The 23,642-nt window shown below is 36.5% G+C and overlaps 1 protein-coding gene across 1 annotated transcript; it reads left to right on the top strand.

Moving 5' to 3' along the window:
* The first annotated feature begins 5,949 nt into the window (after positions 1–5,949).
* On the top strand, positions 5,950–18,043 carry LOC145769684 (serine/threonine-protein kinase PAK 3-like). The gene is made up of 15 exons (XM_082581361.1): positions 5,950–7,012; positions 7,393–7,560; positions 7,972–8,072; positions 8,460–8,546; positions 8,806–8,901; positions 9,239–9,391; positions 10,115–10,262; positions 11,132–11,195; positions 11,970–12,141; positions 12,708–12,815; positions 13,084–13,183; positions 13,372–13,487; positions 13,848–13,928; positions 14,802–14,939; positions 15,306–18,043. Exons 2-15 carry the CDS (start codon positions 7,398–7,400, stop codon positions 15,390–15,392), a joined length of 1,614 nt encoding a protein of 537 aa, XP_082437487.1. The 5' UTR covers positions 5,950–7,012; positions 7,393–7,397; the 3' UTR covers positions 15,393–18,043.
* The last annotated feature ends 5,599 nt before the right edge of the window (positions 18,044–23,642 follow it).

The raw sequence follows: 23,642 nt of genomic DNA, 5'->3' as shown, positions 1-23,642 counted from the left end.
TATTAATGTTTATCTTACAATTATGCCACCTGGAAAAAACATTCACTAAAAAGTAAAAATTGTACTAAAATTATCATTTTTACAATTAACATTGTATAAAAAACACAGTTAATATTATGATGTTACTATTAAATGTAGTAAAATGCAAATCTAAAGCTCAAGAAATTGGTTAGTAGTCTTAACCCTACTCCAGGTTTTTTTTTACCCAACCAAAGGCGGGGGGAGGGATTTTTTGCCCTCCCCTTAAGAAAAAGCTTAATATCTTGATTTCTGCTTAACTTATGGTCATGAAACTTTGTAAAATATTCTCTAGGATATTGTTTCCTTGGAAGAAACTTATCTAGAACCCTTATTTCAATACAATAAAGAACATAGGTTTATACAATAAAATATATATGTATATATATACATGTTTTTTGTGCATTTTCAAGAGTAGGCTAGTGACTATTTTTAATGACGTCATTTAACCCCAAGTGCAAAATTTAACCCCATTTGACCCCTAGTAGTACAAACAATTTTGTTCACAAAAAGTTTTCTAAGTAAAAGTTGGGAAGCTACACAGAGAATCAGACAGAAATATGGACATAAAAGTGCCAAAAAATTGGTTTGTGTACTGGGGGGGAGGGGCGAAAAGCCTTCCTGCCTGGACTAGGGCTTAAATAATGGTGTTGTATTGTATGATTGATATATAATAAAGTACATGACACAATATACAGTAGAACTCGGTTAATCCGGATCTTCGCCTAATCCGGATGAAACTGGAAGTACAAATGAGTCAGGCTTGATAGAACTGTCATCGGTTAATCCGGATCTTTGCCTAATCCGGATGGAATCGCCGGTCAAATCGAATCCGGATTAACCAAGTTCTACTGTATAGCACAAAAATGAAAATAAAAACAGTTGTACGCCATAAATAAATAAAACATTGAAATGATACCTATTGAATCAGGCCAGACACAGGTAGGCTACTCATTTACACTTCTGTATTAAATTCAAGCCAACTACTTCTTATGTTTTCCATTGATCTTTCACTTGCATGATACTGGCCACGTGATGTTGATAATATTGGTGCGTCAATTACATTCAAAATGTGAGCAAAGGGAACCCATGCTCTGTCAGCAGATTGAGGCCAGTGGAATGAGCGAGATGGGCCATTGGGTGCCATAAAATTAACAAATGCATCCTCCTGATTCTCGTCCATATCTTCAACCATTCCAATATACCATTTATCATCGTATGTTGCTGCAATATATTTTCCAATTGTTACTTTGAATTTTGTTGTTGCTTTTTCTGATATTGTGTGATCAATGTTTAGTCCAACAATTAAGGCATAGCTGTTGTCACTGCTTATTCGCTTCATTCCGATCTTGGAGTCTTCCAGTGGATGGAAACAGTGAAATCCACGGGTACCTTTTATTGTGGTTGATTTTATGTACCTCTCTTCCATTTGATCACGTAAATTGTTCATTTCTGTTTCATCTAAGTTCTTGAACAAGACTGAAGGTATCTTTTCACGACAATGTTTAAGCATATCATCGACATTTAATATTTGGTTGACATAAGGTCGTCTAAAACTTTCTAATGCAGTTGATCTCTTAACAGATCCGCCAACCCCATCACATGGTGACTTGCCGTGACTGGTTGCGAAGAAAGACCATTTGGCATAAACATTGAAGTCTTTCTTATGGCAGCACAAGTTATAAAAACTCTTTCTGTTCTTATACTGGCCAGCGCAGCCATCCGAAAAGTATTCCACTTGTTTCAAATCTGGGATAAGCTCCTTCAGATAGTTGACAGTTTCCTTCTGAATTGCATAAACCATTGTGACATCGTGAACAAGATCTTCGGATAAAAAACAAAGACTTTTATGGCATAGGGCACCATCAGAATTTTTATAATAGCACACAACAGGATGTACCGTGCAGCATGAATGCGTCCAATGGTAGCCCTGTGCTTCATCTTGTATCTTAAAACTGTAATTTTCACTGAAGTCCATAAGAATAATTACAGTCCCAAGTGCCAGTTCCAATTTCCGTTGCTTCAAATAACTTGATTGAGCATGTGCAATAAAGTGGTGTGACACAAGATCAGAAACTTTGTTTGTAAGCAACGAAATAAAAGAGTGGACTGGGAGGCATTGTGTGATCATCATTGTACGATCAACAGATACCCACTGTTTAAATTCTATCTGTTCATTCAGGTCTTCAAACTTTTCTTGTAACATCTCGGCAATAGCATTAACACCTGGGCAAATTTTGCATTTATGTAGCATGCAGTCACGATTCTCGCTGCTGCATACAGCCATTTCAATCAATTCACGATAATTTTCTTCAATTTGTGCAGCATGACACATTAGCTTTACATTTTGGTGGATAGTGCAAACGCAAACAGAATGAGTTTCTGAAGCTCCAGCACTGACACACCATTTAGGTCGCAGACTGCAAAATTTCGAAAAGCCAACTTTCATGTCTGGGTGATCTTCTTTGAAACGGTAAAACAAATCTTTTAAAGTAGATAAAATTAAACACTTTTGTTCGTATATTTTTCGACCAATACTAACACGATCTTTCATTCCAGGGAGCATTCTACTATTTTCATTTTCTACATAATACTGCTTTACTGCATCAATAACATCAGGCGCCAACGTTTTACCCTTACGTGGTGGTGGCATGGCTAAAATTCCATCAGTGCTTTCCAGATTGCATGCCTGTCTTACTGTATATTCAGAAACTTTGAAAAAATCTGCCGTCCTTTTTCTTGACCAATTTGATGGTGCAATTGTAAGTGCTTGAATCTTTTCAGCTCTTGTAGTATTGGGTTGGGTAATTTTCTCTTTTAATTTATACAACATTGAATCAAATGAATTTGCCCTTTCTCTTAAGATCTTGATTTCATCATCATCCATATTTCTTTCTTCCTCTGGATCTACGTTTAATGCAGATGCTATCTTTTGATTAAATACATCATTTATTTGTGATAATTTTCTTTTCTTGTAAGCATTCTTACTACCAACAGGAATATAGCTTTTCACTGGAGACTCTCCCACTTCATGCAAACTGGAGTTGATTGAAGACCATGTTTTGTCTGCCTCCACTTGGTTTTCCAGCTCTATTAACTCTTCATCAGTTGTTGAACAACTTCCTTGACTGGATGTTTCATGAATAGAGTTAGAAATTTTTGTCCAGCAATTACAGCAGAGTTTTTTTCCAGGAACTAAATGTATTTGCTTTGTACCTGCATTCTTACATAAATCGAGAGTTATCAACCTTAAACTTCCTTTAACACTCTTGCTGTGTACACGATGTGGGTCACAACATTTTTTTTGCATGTTTGAAAAATTGTCCAAATAAATAAATTTGTGGTGACGACAAATAGTTGAGTTTTCTGACATAAATCTGTTGTTTCCCAGTTCAGTTTCAGGAAAATCGTAATTTGTGAAAGCTCTGGCTGCAAGCAGCTCCCTTTCTACATCATTCAATTGGCTAATTTGGAATAATCCAGTTTCACGAACATAGGTTTTCTTGTTGCAATCTGTCGTATTAAGATCACCGATTGTGCATTTGATATTGTTATCCATATTTCAAACTTGAAAAGTAGACTACAAACTTGTGGAGTAAACTACGTTATCATAATGTATTTATTTCAGTAATCTTAATGAAACAAGTCTGGTTCACCTAAAAAGGAATACAGTAGTGCACATTAACACACAAAACAACAAATAGTGAACAACAGGTTAAAACAATGATGATGGTAAGTAAAAGGAAAGAATGCAAACTGCTTTCAAGACCTAATGCTGTAAAACTGGCAATGCAAAATGACACACTACTAAAAAGAAAAGTTATAACCATGCAATCCAATACAAAGAATGTACTAAAAAGATGCAGGGTGTCTATGCGAGGCTGGGGTTATAGCCATGATCCCTCACTTGTGACTGCGGACACCCTTGGCAAAACCATAGAACATCTTTTGGAATGCCCAAACCTGAAATCAAAGTGCAGTGGACAAGACCTGGAAGAGTTGAGTTCAACAACAGAGCAAGTGTCTGCGTGATGCTTTAGGCATCAATTGTTTGACACACGAAAAGAAGAATATAGCTGTATATAGTATATGCAGTATAGATAGTGTTTATCCTAGTACTCTTGTAATTTGTAAAGGAATTCGAAAGTTGATTATGACATTGCTCAACCAAGCCGATGTTTCCTCTAAGATTTTGACTAACGTCCAAGAGCACACCATTTCGTGCTTAGAGGGAGGACTAAACCAAGCTCCTTTTTTAATGCTAAAAGATTTGAGTGAAGTTTTCTACATAAAATAATATATTAACGCTGTTGTGTAACTGTATTTTTCAGTTCTTATATGCACAATAAATGTAAAACCAATATAAAAATGATAAAGTATATAAGAAATATGATACAATTTTTACATTTTACTGTATGTTTTTTTCCAGATGGCATATTTGTAAGATAAACATTAATAAACAAGAAGATCTTTTGGATTCAGATTCCTCTCACCAAGATCTTTCATATGACACCTCATTTGTCAAAATCGGAGTTAGCAGCACAGTGATATTAGCAAAGAACCATACCGTTCCGCTTCAGTAATTTTCAACGACATTCATTATGTTTTGTTCCGGTTAAGTGATTTAATGTTGATCAATACTTTTTTGACTATACTAACTTGTCAAGTGCAGGTCAAAGTATAAAACTTCCAAAATTAAATGATATTTGTTGAATCAAATCTGAGTTACAAAGGTTTAAAGTTAGTTGTGAAACATTTTTATGAAATTTCACGGTTGAGCGAACACCAAATTAGCCATAATTCAAACACCTATAACTTGGTTATATGTGGTCCGATTTCAAAAAAAATTTTACCCTTGAAATCAGAGTGAAGATTTCTTTAAACACACAAAGTGGCAACTTATTTGGCGACTATGCCAAACTGGCCTGGATGATTTGACATGGAATTACCCCTACTCAAATTAAAAAAAAAGAACGCTTCCGAATGGTATCGAACTCATTCCCTCTAGTATGGCAGCCGGAGACGTTACGTATGCGCCACGGACTCAGTTGAAGATAACGTGTTGAATTTAAAACTTAACGCGCTTATCGTCTTTTGCTTTGAAAGAGAAAAAGAAAAAAGTGCTTATGTAGTGACGTCATTACCGGTCAAATAGTGTTTCAGATTCAAAGACCGGAGCCGGTCAAATAGCCACTGCCTTTAAATTTATTACCAGAAACAGAATGTGATATCTTCCGCAGACTATCGGAATGCCACTCACACAATACTCGCCAATCATCCAGTGGTAACTATTTTGTATCAAGGGTGCGTACTGAATTGGGTAAAAAGCAGATGTTAATCAGGGGTCCTAAAATATGGCATGAGGTTCCAGGTGATCTCAAAGGTCTTTCTCCAACTTCTTTTAAAAAAAAAACTTAAACGCTACCTTCTTGATTTAAATGACACTGTATAAATAATAACTGTTTTGTCTATATATAATTACATTATCCTATTTGCTCAATGCTCACCTCTTTGGTATACTGTACGTTACTTTTGATTTTTTAATGATTAAAATTGTCAATTGATATCTCTTAAACTCCACTGTTAATTCATGCAGTAGCCTAGCACGGTAGTAAACCTGCTTAGGTTTTTAGTTTTCTTTTTTTGCCTAATAAAAACATGTGTATCTATGTCAGCAAATGCTTGATTTTTTGTATGATTGTTTGTGTATGTTATTTAGACCTACATCACCTAGCTTGAGGTGGCTGCTGACTAGATAACCGCTTGGTCTTTTCGCAGTCTCCTCGTCATATGACACACAGCAGATTATTGCATATTTTGTATTCTTTTCATGTTTGTGTTTGTGACAAATAAATAAACTGACTGACTGACTATTGAAATGAATTAACAACTTGATTGTTGTCAATAAATCTTTAGGTCGTCGTTCATATGCATCTGGTTGTCGTCTGTAGTTTCTAGTTTTCGTCATTAGCCTGAGAAAAGTACCAGGAATGCTAAAATTATAAAAACACATAATGAAATGGATGGCAGTTGCATTGGACAAAGCTATGCTTTGCTTAACTACGTCCTATTAAGCTACACTTAAGTTGGCTTTTCAGCTCCTGCTAATCTGACTCAGAGAATGCAAAAGAAGAGTTTCTATGTGACACTTGCTTTTGAATGCATCAGTTTGTTTGAGCTCATCAGGCATGTTTGGTGTTGTGCAACAGAAATCATTTGCATGATTGTTTCAGACAATTTATTTCAACACTTTTTTTTGTGAAAGTTAACTCTGGTCTTCTGTCGATGAGCAATCAAACCATTGCTTTCATTCCTATGCTCTTTCAAGCAAGCACTGTCGATGACCAAAATTAACTACTAACCTTAAACCTATCATACACTAGCCTCTAATGTTTTCTTCATTTTGATGTTTATTGTTCATCATTTGCATCCGTCGGTTAAACTAGATTCCACATATGATTTTAAAACTTTAATTTTCATTGTTATGTTGTGATTTTTTAAGAAGTCTGTGCTCAATTTATAGAAAGTGTCCTTTGCTACAGCGATTCTCTTTTTAATTTCAGTGTCACGTTTGCCTTCAGAAGTTATACTCAAACTATTTAAATTTGTCAACTTGTTTTACTGTAATACTGTTCAGTGTAAGGTTACATAATTTTGGATAAGTTTTCTTTTTTGATACAGTCATGCATTCTGTTTTTCTTGAATTTAACTCTAAACCCATTGCTTTACTTTTATTGACAACAGAATTTAGTAAGCTAGATCATTTGCAGATTCTGCTATCAAGACTGTAAGAACGTATTAAGTTTGTTATGTTTTGTCCCCCAATCTTTACTCCATTCATGTCTTCGAAATAGGTACATTGAATAAACAATAAACATCATATATATTCATCCTCATTTCACACTTGTACCGGTACTTCTTGCGTTTTTGGTCTGTTTTAACCTAACCTTCTAGCTGAAATATCTCACTCAAAGTTGGAGATTTTGTAAAGTCGGTGAGTGGTGTTTTTATTTGGTAGTCATCAGTTTCAATTCAAATGCTCTTAACCTCAATTTAGAGTTAGTGAAAAAAGAAAGACCAAAGTTTTATTTTTTCACATGTGACGATTGAATATAAAAATCCTAAATTGATAGGCTACAACATAAAAAGTGTAAAAATAGATTTTGGAACTTTTGAAAAAAATTATGAAATTTGTTCTAATTGTTTAATGTTGTGCTGTGTCGTGCATTATTTTTATAACAATGTGTAGAATGTAGATATGTGAATTATATAATTATATTGGAGTAGAAAACATTGAAATCAACAAAATAAACATGATGCATTTCTTAACTCAAGTGTCAATCAACAATTTTTGTCAAAAATTATTTTTTTCAGGATACATGATGGACAGTGACAGTGATGATAAGCCACCTGCGCCCCCAGTGCGTCTTGCTGGGGCATCTCACAAAGGAGACATGCAGAAACCCCTTCCTTCTGTTCCAGAGACAGAAAAGAAAAAGACAAAAAAGTTGAAGAACATTTTTATTGGCGATGGAGACAAGTGTAAGATTTTGCTTAGTTATATTGATTATGTGACACAATCGAACAAGTCAGTTTCTCAACGAAAACTGCGCATTGCATCTTCTGGTTGTGATGGTGCACAAACTAATATAAAAAAATTCACAAAATAAATTTCTAAAAGTGATCTACCATATAACCTAAGACTTCTGCCAAAGAAGTTCTTTGATATGTCAATGAACCTGAATTTTACTCTTTACTTAGCGCTTGACTAGAATCATTTGAAGGAATAAATTTACATGGTAAACATAGATGGACTTTTAAAGTATACATATGTACTGTTTTTAAATGTTTAAAATCTGCATAAAGGATTTATAAAAAGCATCATTGAATTTGATCTTTTAATGTATCAGTAGTTTTATACAAATCTTTTCATGCACACTCTTTTTTAATCAGCTAAGAAAGACAAGACTAAAGAACGACCCGAAATATCGTATCCATCAGACTTTGAGCATACTGTCCATGTGGGATTTGATGCTGTGACTGGTGAATTCACTGTGAGTTTAATTATTTTTTTAATTTTGTTTGTATGTGATGTGACTTCTAGATGTATAAAGTTTAAACATTGATTGTTTCCCAGACAGCAAATCAATCGTTTTTTTTTGCATTGACCCAACGTCTGCAGACTTTGAATCATATACAAAATGGTTGATTTGCTCTCTAGGTTTTTTCTATTTTCCTCCAACACTAACAGTATATACAAATGATCTGATATTATCATAATTATACTGTAAGCACATGCACCACAAAAGTACGAGCTATCTTTTTTACATTTTATGACATTTAATATCGTTTACTCTTCTTTTTTATCTTGCTCTGTGTTAAGCAATTTTCTCAGTGATAAGTTTAGGTGATCTTGCTGATTTACATGATTTTCGATGCAGGGAATGCCACAGCAATGGTCCAGACTCCTGCAAACTTCAAACATTAGCAAGCTGGAGCAACAGAAGAATCCTAAAGCTGTTTTACAGGTCGGTTGTGTGTCTGAATCAATAAGCTTAATGCGATTTCATAAATTTGGCTGAAGCTGATCTATATATCTTGTTGCTTTTGTGTGTTGTAGCCAAGAACTTGGGTCTGTTATTCAGCGAAATGGTTGCAAGTGCCTAACCCGTCAAACCTTATTTCACCATATCCGAAAGCATGATCTCAAATACTTTTTTTAGTTTACTGCTGATACTTTTGTTGAAAATCATATGCCGCAAAATCTATTTACTTCTAATTGAACAGGTTTTGGAGTTCTACGATCGTTCAGAGAAGCACAACGACCACAAATACATGATGAAGAATAGCACTAACTACAACCAATCCCAAGCTGTTTTGAAGGTATCAACAAATTTATTTGCCTACAACATTAATTAGTTTGTGTTAATGTTGAAAAAAAGTTGTTTTCAATGACTGCTGTATGTAGTGCATTCTTTTATGTTACTTAAGCAATGAATTGATACATATTTCTGATGCAATATAAATGTTGGCGTTGTTTGTTAGTTTTGCAATTCTTCATTCTTCAAGTGGAGTACTGTCTTATGCAATGATGCTATTGTGTTCGTGGATACAGTCGTTGAACACTTCAGATCTAGTAAAAATCATCACTTCCATTCAGCAATACCTCCATTTGTAAACGTTCACTCGTTCAGTATAATTTTTTTTCACACAACCACAGCCGTACACTCCTCCAAACACAGCAATGAAGAAAACCGATCCTCCAGTCCCTCCGGGTGCACGTTCAGTTGATTCTGGTGGGGAACAAGATAGTGATTCTGGCGATGAAGGACCTCCTCCCGTTATTGCGCCGAGACCAGACCACACTAAATCCGTACGTATATTCATTGATTAAAATATTTGTCCTTGAATTAAGAAACCATCCCTTGATCTAGGGAGTTTTACATTAGCTCTGTACCTCTGGAGGAGTTTTCCCCCTGAGGTTGGCAGGGATATATGTTTTATTTAATATTTAAAATATTTTTGCTAGAAAACTTTAGTATCCACCGAGTTTAGGTAGTTGTAGAAATGCATTTACTTTTCAGCTGTTTTTGCTAAGTGAGTCGACTTGTTTTGCTTTCATTATTTGCAAACCCGCTAAGCTCGCCATACCTCTCTTTGTTGCTTCAATGCATCTGAAGCTGTGGGAAACTGTCTGAGACAGTAACTCAATTTCATCCGAAGTAAAAGAACCTGCGTTTGAAACATGAACAACTGAACATATTAATATCCAAAACAAAACTTCGTTATTAAACTTTTCATCAAATCTTCTTATGATTTAACTGATGATCCGATTAGGATGCGTAGTGTGATAAAATATTTGAAACAAAGTAGACAATATCACATTAAATCAGAAAAATCAAGTTATTTATGGAGCTTTCGCCGCATAAGTGTGGCTTCTTCAGTATAGTCTGAAACAAATAATAAATAATGAAATTGCAGTATTTATTATTTCTAAAAATAATTTGATTTCTAAAAATAAAAAGCTCTAAAAATAAATTGATTTTTCTGATATTAACATCTACCTGCGTATCTCATTATTTAATATTCGTTGCAGATCTATACCAAGTCGGTGATCGAACCTATTGGGGCTCCGACATCAACCCCAACTGCCCCGTCCTCGAAGGATCAACCAGCTCTCAACAACCGACAGGAGAAGCAAAAGAAAAAGAAAATTTCTGACGAGGAAGTTCTGGCTAAGCTTCGTATGTTACTTTTTATGTTACATTTCAGCTTTAGCTGACACACGTTCATTTGAAGTTGGTATGGCAGTGGCACGATGATTCAACATTGTTTATATGTTTTTTTGCAGTTATCAGACTAGCTCTGGCCTTGCACAGTATACCTGATTGTTAAAGTTGTTTTCAAAGGTCTATTTTACGTTTTTAAAAATCGAATTTGAGAATCTGGTTGGCATTTTGATCCAGTCATTTTCGTGAAAAAAAAAGTGAAATGGTTCAACAAAATCCCTTCATATATAACTGCGTGACCATAACCTCAGCAGATTCATCTAACTTCTCAGCATTACTGATTGCACCCGCATTTCGGAAAAACGATGTTTTTGTTTTCTTTCTGTATAATTTTGGCTAACGCACAGACGTTGAAATAATTTATAATGCTAAATGTAACACTTTTTGTTCGTATGTGTTGCGTACAACATGATTGTATTAATGTTTTCTGTAACGAAAACGTCGATTTTATCTTGCTTCTTTTTATTAAATTTGGTGGTTATTTTAGTGCAAATTCTGTTGGGAATCGTCAAAATAATAATAATCATGTTTAATTTTGCGCCCATTGCGACAACATACGGTACCTATACAGCATACAACAAGAAGCAGCGAAGGGACATACAGTATTCATTTTCGAGTCATTTGGCATGCCATTAAGTTGTCTTTGCCGAAACACAACCGCGTGCTTTGGAGCGGTGTCGAACCCACGTCCTTTCGAACATCGCGCAGACGTTCTCACCACTAGGCTACGCAGCTCGACCAAACGCACTTAACTTGTTGCTGTTTTTAAGCATTGTCTTTTGCTGATAACTTGTCACTGTTTTTATGGGACAATTGTCTTTCAGGCACCATCGTCAGTGTAGGAAACCCAGAAATGCGATACACAAAGTTTGAGAAGATCGGACAGGGGTGAGCTGATTTTTCTTCATTGTAGCTTGTGTGGATGATCACTAGACTTGAACCACGAAACTTCATGTCCCCAACGCACGCTGCAGGATCGCAACCATTGCAACTTGTTGCATGCATCAAATATTTCTTGTTTTTTTACTTATCAGTTGCACATCTTGATGATATTAGCATGGAGAAAGGACCGAAAAGACATCAAACCATACATATTTACCTATACCTTTTTTATTGTATTTTTCATATTGTTTACGTTGAACTCTAAATTATATCATATAGTTTTATTGCCTTTCCATTTGCTATGCAAAATGTATTTTCCCCGCCAATTGGAAAAAGAAACGAACTGTTTTTTTTTCAAATTCGATTTATTGTAACCTCAGCTTGTCATCCTCCTTCACTTTGCTTCCACCAGTAGAAGCTAATCATAATCATGTTATATTTTGCGCCCATTGTTATAACATACAGTGCACTGCGATCACAGATGCGATACAACAGCAAGCAGCGAATGCTGTCTTCATGAAAACCTTCTCTGCTTTTCATTTACGGTGCAAGGTTTGAAGTCACACGGCCTAAGAATTGTATTTTAACGACGAGGGTTTTCTTTAGTTAAAGATGATAATTTCCTACGTCTTTGACTTTCCCTCGCAAGATCGGGAAATTGACGTGTTGTTGTATATTTTGTTTACCACCTTTTTGCAAAATGACCAACTGACTAATATGAACTATGAAAACTTTCAAAAAGTACACTACTGTACTTTCAACAGCATCACTCTATTGCAGAGCGTCTGGCACAGTGTTTACTGCCGAAGAGGTCTCCACCAGTGACCAAGTGGCGATCAAACAGATGAATTTGGCTCAACAACCCAAAAAGGAATTGATCATCAACGAAATTATCGTGATGAGAGAAAACAAGCATCCCAACATTGTCAACTATCTTGATTCTTACTTAAAAGTAAGTGTGATCACTTTAATTTATTAACTGCTGTAAATTTAGTTAGCTTGTGTATAAACTACAGTAGCATTGTGCTAACAATATCATGTCTTGAGAAAGCAGTTGAAGCGATATGAAATGCATTGTGAAAGAACAATAAAGACTTTGTCATTCGAGGTTATTGAGCACAGTTTATCGTAAGGCTCGATATTAGAGGTGAAGGATGCTACGATGACAGTGTCCATCTGCATAAAGAGCAAAGGTGCATATGAAACCTTGTTGATTCGTTTGAAACGGCACAGCAACCGTTAATGCGATTTAACCCTTCATATTGATAGTCGTGAAGAACAACGACCATTGTTTCGTCTACTTTGCCATCTGTCTTCAATCAATATGTCTTCAAGTCTTGTAAAGATCGACCTTAGTTTTGTTTTCTTACTCTTCTTTTGAGTTTAATAAAGACTTCTAGCTTACGTTGCGATCAAACAAAATGATCTTTGACTATGGTAAGAAGTTTTATCCAATGAGCTTGTATGTGACTGGCTTTGTGTACTTGATGACCACTTTCCCATTGCGCTATTAAACAGGGAGAAGAACTATGGGTTGTGATGGAGTACCTCCCCGGTGGCTCGCTCACGGATGTGGTGACAGAGACTTGCATGGACGAAGGACAGATCGCTGCTGTGTGTCGGGAGGTAGATTTTCAAATGTCTTTGGTGTCTTAAAAACGTTTTAAAATTCATCTTTTTTTGTTAAAACATAAAATTGCTATGCTTCGTTGGCTAGATCGTAGAAAATTGAACAAAGAATGAAACCTTTTTGTTTTGCGATTTTTGTTTATCAGCTTTTTCAATAAAGATAGTTCTTCGAAACTGGCAGGATAAAAAAATTATTAATATTTTGTGTGTTTCGCGGCAACCTCGTACTTTGTCATCCACCATGTTGATGTCGTTTTGCTTCCAGTGTCTTCAAGCCTTGGAGTTTCTTCACAGCAGAAACGTCATCCATCGTGACATCAAGAGTGACAACATCTTGCTTGGAATGCAAGGAAGTGTAAAGCTAAGTTAGTAACAATGTTCCCTGATAGCTTCCCATGTTACCTATTTAAATGGTCTGGATCTACCTATATGTGGTCGGTCCTCTGGTTGGTCATAACGTATTTTTTCTGTAAAGAAATGTCGTGCTGGAGACTTAGTCTTTATCCACGTTCACGATTGCGGCAATCATTTAAACATTTTTTTTTGTATTCAGCTGATTTTGGCTTTTGTGCCCAAATTACCCCGGAGCAGAGCAAGCGATCCACGATGGTGGGAACTCCCTACTGGATGGCCCCGGAGGTTGTCACAAGGAAGCAATACGGGCCTAAGGTTTGTTCAATAGTTTATCTTTGTAAATACGTAACTTGCCACCGAGTGCATAGCGTAAAGAGCCTCGCACCTCTGCCATCTTAGGATGCAATCTGTCGCATTTAACTTGAGACATAGAATCTGTGATGAAGTTAAAAAACAACTTCTAGGTAGATATTCTGAAGCGCCGTTTAAGACTCAAATATTTAGAGTTTTTCTAATCAAGTGTTGTGCTATTTCGACACTAGGTGATGACCTTTGTGCTGGAAAAGTTGATTTTCGTAGAATAGTGGAAACTTGTGACATTTTACACTGCTTTGAATTTTGCTGAAAGTTTAACTTTAGATACTGTGAAAACACTAATAACATCTTGATATTTAGGTTGATATATGGAGTTTGGGGATCATGGCAATTGAAATGATCGAAGGCGAACCCCCTTATTTGAATGAGAACCCCCTCAGGGTATGTACTATTTAGCTATTGTGTTATGAGATTGGTTATGTCTTAACTGTGGAACAAATTTCTTCATTGTTCAGTTATTACATTCTATGTGGATTATAATTCAGAGCACGTAGCCAACACTTGTACGTTTATGCAACCCCTTCGGATGCTAAACAAACGCCAAACTATCAACTTCTGCCAGTTAGATTACATGAGCAGGCTTTTCGTGACAGCTTATTGGGTCACCTGATGACGTTTTATTTGTCTGTTGTTCTCATGGTTTGAAAGCATTTTTTTCCTGTTTTACTTTTGTCCTGCAAACACTTTCTCTTATACCAAATCGAAAAGCAAAAATATGTTTTTTTCCATGCTTTTCGATCGCTGGGGTTGAGTATATCCAGTTTCCTTACACCGGGGACCGGCGAACCGGGTAATTAATAAATTGAGTAAACTCTAAACTTTTGGAGGAAATTTTGGCATAACTCCAAAAGTTCTTTAATACCAAAACTACTACGAAATGGATAGTAACTTGCCTTTCCATACAAATGCAATGTCAGTACAGCGCCGGAAAAACTGAATGGTTTGACAGCTTGATGGAACACTTGACAGCGTGATAGCTAGCGCGTATGTTCTGTTAACGTTAAGTGGTGATTTCAATCCGCTTAAAACCTGTCTGCTTTAACTTTTTGTAAGTCAAATTACCAAATTACTGTAGAACATCGATCGATATCAGTTATATTTTCGAATGTTTAAAATAAAAATAAAAAATGAAACCAGTCTACACCTAACCAGCAAATCACTCCTTTCTTACATTGATTCAACGTCTGCAGACGTAAATAAAAACTGCTTTGCTAGCTGGTTTGTTCACTTTCATTGAAACTTTCCAACTTCCAGGCTTTGTATCTCATCGCCACCAACGGCACGCCAGAGATCCAGCAGCCAGAGAGGTTGTCTGACACCTTCCACGATTTCCTGCATCGGTGCCTGGAAATGGACGTTGACCAACGCTGCAGCGCAGTTGAGCTGCTATCGGTAGGTTTTTACTTTACTTTAAAGTTGTCAAACTTGACGGAAATCAGCGGTGTAAACTACCGTCTACTCGGTGGATAGTGATTACTTACCAATTATGTGTTTTTGGGCGCTAATGCTTTACTGTTCTATGTTTTTCATCCGGAAAACATGAACAGATTTAATTCTGCTTACACGAATTATTGTGTGCTTTTTTATAGTGTTTTTTAGCGGTTTGCGGGGTTATCTGGCAATTACAAGACCAACTTCGCCTTCGTCTGTTAGTTATTAGAAGTTTACCGTGAGAGTAGCAGCATTTTTTCAACAGAAAATCTATAAATTTGTGATTATTTGGCACTTTCAAGATATTTTCCTCTAAACGTTTTGCAGCATCCATTCCTTCAGAAATCAGCTCCTCTTGCTTCCTTAAATCCTTTGATTCTTGCGGCTAAAGAGGTCGCAAAGCACCATGGATGAGTGGAATGACATCACCTGGCTCCTGGGAGTCATAGATCCCTGGAGCGAGATCTCATCGAGTGTACTCCCCGATCAGAATTCCCGATCACACGTGACCAGAATCATCATGTGTCTTCTGAATTGAGTTTTTCAAATTGTACTTACCAAGTTAAATATTAAATTTGTGATATTTGTACGTTAAATATCTGTAAACCGATGCTCTATCAACCACAGCTAACTTCATGTGCCACTAAAATTATTGAGATTTTTTCTCTTGACTTTTTCACTTCTAAACGCAAATGCTGTATCAGCCGGGCAATATTGTAGCATGCAATTGTATTCGGAAAGTGAATTTCATGGCAAATGTCAAAGCAATGTTATTTTCTAGCGCTTACATGTTATCTGCAAAACTAAATGTTCTCTTCTTATTTTGCGATTTTTAATAAGAAGCAGATGTACGAAAGGATTTGTTTAAGCCAGCTTTGAGTTGACATGTTCACTATAGATTTCCTAAACTGAATTTCCCGGACAGCGAAATCTGTCGACGTTGAATCAAAGTAAAGATATCGGATTTTGCGTGCGCAACTTTTCTACGTCTTCAGTCATCGTCATACGAGATTTGTCATCTTTATCGTCCTGTCGTCACTCAATGTACAATTTAAAGATGTCTGCTTTCTATGTTGTGTTTTCCTTCTAATCGGCTTACAGTTGGATGGAATGCCGCGTGTACAACCTTTAAGTTGGTGCGACTAAACCGGCAACAGATAAACAGTTGAATAAGGCTTTGAGGCTGCAAGTACGCAATATTTTATAGTCCTGCTTAAAGTATATATTTAAAGGCTTGCTAGCAATATTAAGCTTTCATGAATTATACACCAACCTGTGGTTGTCCATTGTAGCTTTGAGAGCTATCGAGTTTGTATTTCTTTCCAAAATACCAACCTTCAGAGTTTTTCATTTACCCCTAATCCTAGATATCCCTGCTGTACAAAAAAACTATGTTGTCGTCGATTGCATTGTTTAACCTTGCAATTAAGGACCGTTTACACTACGTGCTGTTTAAATAAAAACAAAAGTGAGTGTCATGTCATTTTATGTCAATGTTCCTACACTATGTCGTTTGCAGATGTAGCCTACTCCGTGTGCACGCTCTCTACTTTCATATACCGTGTCCTCAAAATTTTATCAAGTGAACTACTTATGGTGATGTTGACTTGGTCGCCTGTCGGAGGCGTGAGGTTATTTGCTTGAAAAATAATTTGCAAGATTAAATATTATTATTAAAAACTACTTTTGTTAAGTTACCCCTCTACACATGCCGAAAACTAGTATTTTTTACTTCAATTCAACGTCTGCAGATGTCAATGATGTAAAAAAGATTAGTTTTCTGGCTGAGAAGTGTGGTGTTGTGTCATTTAGTTGGCTGTCGATTCTACATCGGGATTATCCAGTTCCGCCTTTTTACAGCTAACCCGGTGTACAGATTCCCTTCACTAAACTGACTTCCTTGGCTGAAGATCCTGCTGACTTTTATATCGTCATTGTATATTCAGAATCCATGTCTTGCTAACATTATCCGAACTTTTTCATGTAAGGCTACAGTATATTCAAACATCCGAAAGACTTTTGTAGACTTTTTAAGCTATTGTCACTGGCCAAGTGTGGGAGACTTTTAGTTGCTCTTGGTCTATTACCGTTGCGTTTTTAAGTATCGATATGTACGGTACAATTTCCCTAATTTCAGTCGCTTCCATCATCAATAATTGCAGCAAAAAATGGAGCTGAAATCGAGTTTTTTATTCTGTAAATGTAGTTGTTCCAGAATCATTTCCTGTTTTGAATGAACATAAAGATTTAAACTATAATCAAATGCAGTTAACCATGTACTGATGACAATGAATTCATTTCGGTAAAGCATAGGCCAACAAATTATAGTTTGTGCTGTAGACGTAAGCTTACTGTCTTAATGCGTCGTAATATTCTCCGCAAACAAAAAAAAACTGGATTAACAACCAAAGCGCGCACTCTTAACTACTTCTCAATTATCAAATGTTGTACTCACGTCTCCTCTACACAAATTACCTACTTAGAAATATGTTTCTAACACGTATTTTGATATCACCGTAAAGTGATATAAAATGATGTAAATATGAACAAACGTCATTTCAAAAGTCATGTAACTTTGTATGCGTATATTCCTTTTTTGCGACAAGATATTCTTAGATAATTCGATAAATATCGATCGTTTTTATTGCATGTATGTCTGTTATTCCTGCGCACCGCTCATAGTATGTGAAAGCAAAATATTAAATCGAAAAAGTTTACAACAAAGAGTGTTTAACGACTCCTGTAGCCTAACATCAACACCTGTTGGCAGAGAAAAATTCGACTTGTTAATTCGCTGTCTACACAATTCTCGCGTGTTTTTTTGTTGATGTTTTATTTCCAACCATCAAAGCGAAATATTAAAAACAGAGAGAGACTGTTCACCAGGCATTTGATAATAAAAGTAATTTGCGTTCTTCTGGTGACTATTTACTAGGTTACCTCCTGATGTTAAAGATGATAACTAGCTTTTGTATTTCCGACGTTTCGTCAGTCAGCACGACTGACTTTATCAAGGTGGCTAAAACAGGTTAACACAACCTGTTCAGCAACGATGGCACAACACAAAAACATACTGATAAAATGAATAAAGTAAGCAGCAAGAATCAGAATTAAAACACGCAACAAGATACCTAGAGGTTAAACTGAAAGCAGTGAATGCCTAAAACCAGTAGGCTACTTTCCAACAGCGTAAATTTATCTATCTATTGAGCCAGCGTCAAGAAACATTGAAAAGACATCAGACAAGACAGAAACCAAGGGAATTGGCAATAACAATGATAGAGAAGACGCACTGAGAATGGAAAAGGTGAAGCTAAAGTTAAAGTAATTTTTTGTACACAGAGGGGAAATTCTGACTATCTTTCTGGTTAAGAGCATGTTGTGCTTTCTGGTTTATGTACCACTTTTCTGTAAACAATCTTTTTGTATAGTCCTTTTCAGTTTTAAGAATGGTAGCGTTGGTCCAAGTAATTTTATGGTCTGAATTTATAGAATGTTTGCAAAGAGCGGAATGCTCCGGACGTTGAAATTTAATAGCTCTTTGGTGCTCGTTGATTCTAGATTTAAGATCACGCTTTGTCTGTCCAATGTAGATTAAATCACAGTCATGACACGGAACTTGGTAGATCAATCCAGAAACTTCACCTTCTCTCATGGGGTCTTTAGCCGAGGGAAGGTATTTACCTATTGTCAGATAGGGTTTCATCGCAACTTTGATTCCTATGCCATAGAGGATACGCTGAATTTTGTCGGTTACCCCCCTTATGTAAGGAAGACAAGTAAAAGATTTATAAGGAGGAAGCGAAGGTTTCGGTTTGGGTCGCTGTATGCAAGCAAGTTTTCGTGGAAATCCGTTGAGCATTAAAGTATTGTGAATGTTTTTCTTGTGGTGTGAACGTTCAGAATCATCCGTTATGTGAGTGTCCAGTCTGTTGTACAATGTTTTGGCCACTGTGAGTTTTTGATGCTTGGGGTGATGTGAGTTGAACTGCAGGTATCTGTCTGTATGTGTTGGTTTTTTGTGTATGGTAGTGGTTAGTTTTTTGTTGTTGCTATGGCGAACCACTTTAACATCCAAAAATGAAATTTTGCCGGCGACTTCATGTTCTATGGTAAATTGAATGGATGATGAAATGCTATTAAGGTGCTTGTGAAAATCATTAACTGCAGTTTTTTTGATGATGCAAAACGTGTCGTCAACATATCTAACCCATAATTGTGGAAGAGTGTGAAAGGTGCTGATGGCTTTGCGTTCAACGAATTCCATGAAGATGTTAGCAACAACTGGAGAGATGCAGGAGCCCATCGGCGTACCATAAATTTGGCGATACAACACATCTTTATAACAAAAAACAGTAGATTGAAAACACACTTTTAAAGCTTGAATCACGTCATCTGCACATAATTTTGTACGATTTTCAAGTGAATCGTCTGCCAATAACAGGTTAGATATTAGGTCCAAGGCTTCTGTCAGAGGGACAGAAGTGAAGAGGCTTACAACATCAAACGAAACGAGACAGTCTTCCTGGCTAACGTCAATATCTTTAATTATTTTGACAAACTCCGTGGAATTTTTTATGCAATATTGATGATCGAAGAGTGGAGATAAAATATCAATTAAAAATTTTGATAATTCATAGGTAGGTGAGCCAATAAAGGAGACAATAGGGCGAAGGGGGATGTTAGGTTTGTGAATCTTAGGTAAACCATAAATTCTGGGAGTAACGCCTTTATCACATTTAAGACTGCGATAGGTAAGCATGGTGATTTTTCGTTCAGTGGCTAATCGCCAAACTAATTTCGTAACTGACTTGGCTATGTTCACAACAGGATTAGGTTTCACAGGTAAAATTTTGTAAGTGTTACAGTCATTTAATAGAGTCATTAATTTAAAGTCATAATTCTTACTGTCCATGACGACTGTTGTATTTCCCTTGTCTGCTTTCACAATCTTGATTGATTCATCGGATCGCAGGGCTTTCAACGCTTGCTGGTGTTGTGGAGTCAAGTTGGGTGGGGGAGGTTTAGCTGTTCTTAAAATTTGAGTGATCTTGGATCTGACCATATCAGTAGCTGATGGGTCACTGATGCCTTTTAAACCTTTTTCCGTTGCTGCCACAATGTCCAGTTTTGGGATGGATTTTGGAGACATAGCAAAATTTAGACCGTTTTGCAAAACTTGAGTTTCACTTAGAGAGAGCGATTTTTGGCTAAGATTTTTAACCCACCTTTCTTTTAAATGTTCCGATTTTTTAGATGAGATTTTTCCTTTTCTAATTTTTTCCAGTTTTTGTTCGTGGGAACGCATAGTGGTTTCCTTCGATGAGAAATTTACTTTAGTGGTGTAATGTAGAAGATCTTGGTAGTGGTCGAGTTCCAAATTCTCTTTCAGTTCAAGGTTCAATTGTTCCAGACTAGACGATATCTTCTTGATATTAAAGTGGCATTCAGTAATCCGTAGTTTTAAAAACTCAAAACCATGCTTTTCTGCAAGACAGAATCCTCGTGGACTGCGGATAGGTGGTGGAAACTGCAATGTTTTTGGCAGAATTTTTTCTCTCAAACAAGTATGGTTAAATTTCAAATGACGATACAATTTAGTAATTTTCAAATTCTTCCTGACATACTTTCTACACTTCCTCAATAGCTTCTTGCCATATTTTCTTCTAATGGTAGTAAAAACAGAGAGACTGACGAAACGTCGGAAATACAAAAGTCGTGCTGACTGACGAAACGTCGGAAATACAAAAGCTAGTTATCATCTTTAACATCAGGAGGTAACCTAGTAAATAGTCACCAGAAGAACGCAAATTACTTTTATTAAAGCGAAATATGTTACTTGCCATAACATATCATGGGTCTGGAAAATGGTAGAAGCGGTAAAACGCTAGAAACCCAAAAAAGCTGAAGCATCACCTGACGCAGACAGTCTTTCGAGATAGCTTGACACCCGGCAATTTAAAAGTGACCATTTATTGCATATGAATGTGATTTGACTGATTTCACTCAAGCTCAACAAACAAAAGTCGTTCTTTTATAACGCTGCGAAAAGGATCCTGCTTGAAATTCATTGTTTTTTTTTTTATCACATCGGCGTATGAGCAGATCTTTCCAGGCTAGATTGGAGGGCAGGAAATCATCAGCCACTCAGCAGTCTCGCCGTCGTCGTTTTTTCATCGAATCCCACTTTTACTTAGACCAAACCTGAATATGAACCGAGTGAAGTGTTCTCTTTGCATCAAGATTACGATTTCATAACGAGAAAAATGCTTGGGGAGTGGGGCCACGAGATATTGGCTAATAGCCACTTTATCTGGTCAGATCCGTCGGCTACCCGACCTGGTAAAAATCTGCACCAGATAAAGTGGTTGTTTGGGACGCAGCCACCGCCTCCCAACGATTTTCAGCTGGAGCTGCTAGATTTACAGTCAGATGTAAAGGTGACACAAGCATTCAAATGATATCATCTTCACTTTTGGAGTTGAATCCTTGAGGGAAAGTAGGCTATCCTCACTTGTTAGCCAACGCACTGAAAAATGTCTCTATTCAACATATAGTGCAGCCCCTTAGGGGCAAAAATGAGCATCTTTAGGCTAAACGTGTTACACGTTGTTTTTTTGCATTTTTTTGTAGTTGATGAATCTAACTTCAATTTTAGTGGGTGCCGCAACTTTTTGGGTCACGTGATCACCCCCAAATCGGGGATTCCCCCCAAGTCAATTTTGAGCCCTTTTCACGGCATTTTTATGCAATTAGATACGTTATTTTTTTACATTTGGACTGACTGCCACTACAAAATACACGAGATAAAAATGACACAAAATTATGTTATTAATGACGTCATTGTGATGTCATGTATTAATTTTTTGCTTGTTTTTTTCTTATTGTAGTCGCTTGTTTGTTGTTGGTGTTACTTTTTTGGTTACAATAAGTTACCAATGGTTTTTCAACTGATTTGATTAGTATTGAGTGTCAGTACTAACATATTCAAAATCTTAAGGAATCCAACTTCCGGAAAGTGGTTATTTTCAAGATAGCTTCCAAGATGGCCGCCAAACCATTGAACAAAACAGTAAATTGACCATAACTCAGTCATCATATGACCAAAACATGTAGTTTTGGTGTCTATATCTAGGTTTTTATACCTTGTGAAGTCAATGAGACTATTCTCAGAATTGTTGAATTATCTGATAGCCTATAAATTCAATATGGCCATCCAAGATGGCCGCCAAACCATTAAAATAACAGTAAATTGACCATAACTCGGTCATCCTATGACCAAAGCATGTAGTTTTGGTGTCTATATCTAGGTTTTTATACTCTGTGAAGTCAATGAAACCATTCTCAGAATTGTTAAATCATCTGATAGCCTATAAATTCAATATGGCAATCCAAGATGGCCGCTAAACCATTAAAATAACATAGTAAATTGACCATAACTAGGTCATCATATGACCAAAACATGTAGTTTTGATGTCTATATCTAGGTTTTTATACCCTGTGAAGTCAATGAGACTATTCTCAGAATTGTTGAATTATCTGATAGCCTATAAATTCAATATGGCAAACCAAGATGGCCGCCAAACCATTAAAATAACAGTAAATTGACCATAACTAGGTTATCATATGACCAAAACGGTTTGGTGTCTATATCTAGGTTTTTATACCTTGTGAAGTCAATGAGACCATTCTCAGAATTGTTAAATTATCTGATAGCCTATAAATTCAATATGGCAATCCAAGATGGCTGCCAAAACAATTAAAAATGTACAATAACAAAGTATTGTTTATTAAAAAACCCGGTAAATTTCTATCACAGGGATTTCTATATATATTTGGGTTAACTGAGCAGGCATATAGAGCTCATACGATGTGGTCATGTAGACTCTTGACATAATCAGCGTAAAGAAAGCAAATGGATCAAGTATTACTAATGCTCATCGCTGTCACTCTCGATGTCATCGTCTGTGATTATGTGATTGCTGTATGGACACATGAACCAGTTTGGCATGGTCCACATCCAGCATGGTATGGTAGCACATATCTCCGGCAACTACAGTGAGGTGAACACGATTCGCAATTGCAGTGATCATTTTCAGTAGGTTGTCCGGGGCAGCTTTCATGTCCGTCATGATTGGAACCATCTGATTATATTCTACTTTCCATCCCCAGTCTAGAGCATCCATACCATTGTCAGTAGCCTACCCATCCTGACCATAACCTGGTAGTAAACTCTGAGGCAGTGGAATGTGGTAAAGGATAATGTAGATGGCAAACGTTCAAGGTGAACAAAGGATTTGGCTGTTTTAATTTTCTTGACCAATGTATTGTATCGCTGTGTTTCTAGGTTACTACTGCCATCGTTGCCAAACATAACGGTCATAGCTTTGTTTCCAAGATCCTTAATGATGTGGCTTGTCTGATTTGGGAGAATAAAGCAATTTGCACATTCTTTGATTATTGGTTGACTTTTCACTAGTTTCTTGAAAGCGTCTTCTTCCCGATACCAAATATCCTTGACGTTGAATCACAACCGGTGAATGCATGAATGAAGAGAAGCTGTGAGCATAATTATGTCTGGTCCGATGATTGCTTTAAGTTTGTTGATGTCGTGTATCTTGGTTGCGTAAGCCTTTTCGGAGTGGAAGTAGAGCTCTTTAATGT

This window comes from Aplidium turbinatum, chromosome 4, assembly GCF_918807975.1.
Source record: "Aplidium turbinatum chromosome 4, kaAplTurb1.1, whole genome shotgun sequence".
Classification (NCBI taxonomy): domain Eukaryota; kingdom Metazoa; phylum Chordata; class Ascidiacea; order Aplousobranchia; family Polyclinidae; genus Aplidium; species Aplidium turbinatum.
Note: the sequence above shows the minus strand (reverse complement) of the source record. Positions and strands in the feature narration are given on the sequence as shown.

What these genes read in the sequence shown, in the direction of transcription:
- LOC145769684 (XM_082581361.1), top strand. Translation starts at nt 7,398, where the DNA reads ATGATGGACAGTGACAGTGATGATAAGCCACCTGCGCCCCCAGTGCGT. An exon ending in TATTGGCGATGGAGACAAGT is followed by an intron (nt 7,561 to 7,971) that starts GTAAGATTTTGC and finishes TTTTTTAATCAG; the next exon opens with CTAAGAAAGACAAGACTAAA. An exon ending in TTTGAGAAGATCGGACAGGG is followed by an intron (nt 11,196 to 11,969) that starts GTGAGCTGATTT and finishes ACTCTATTGCAG; the next exon opens with AGCGTCTGGCACAGTGTTTA.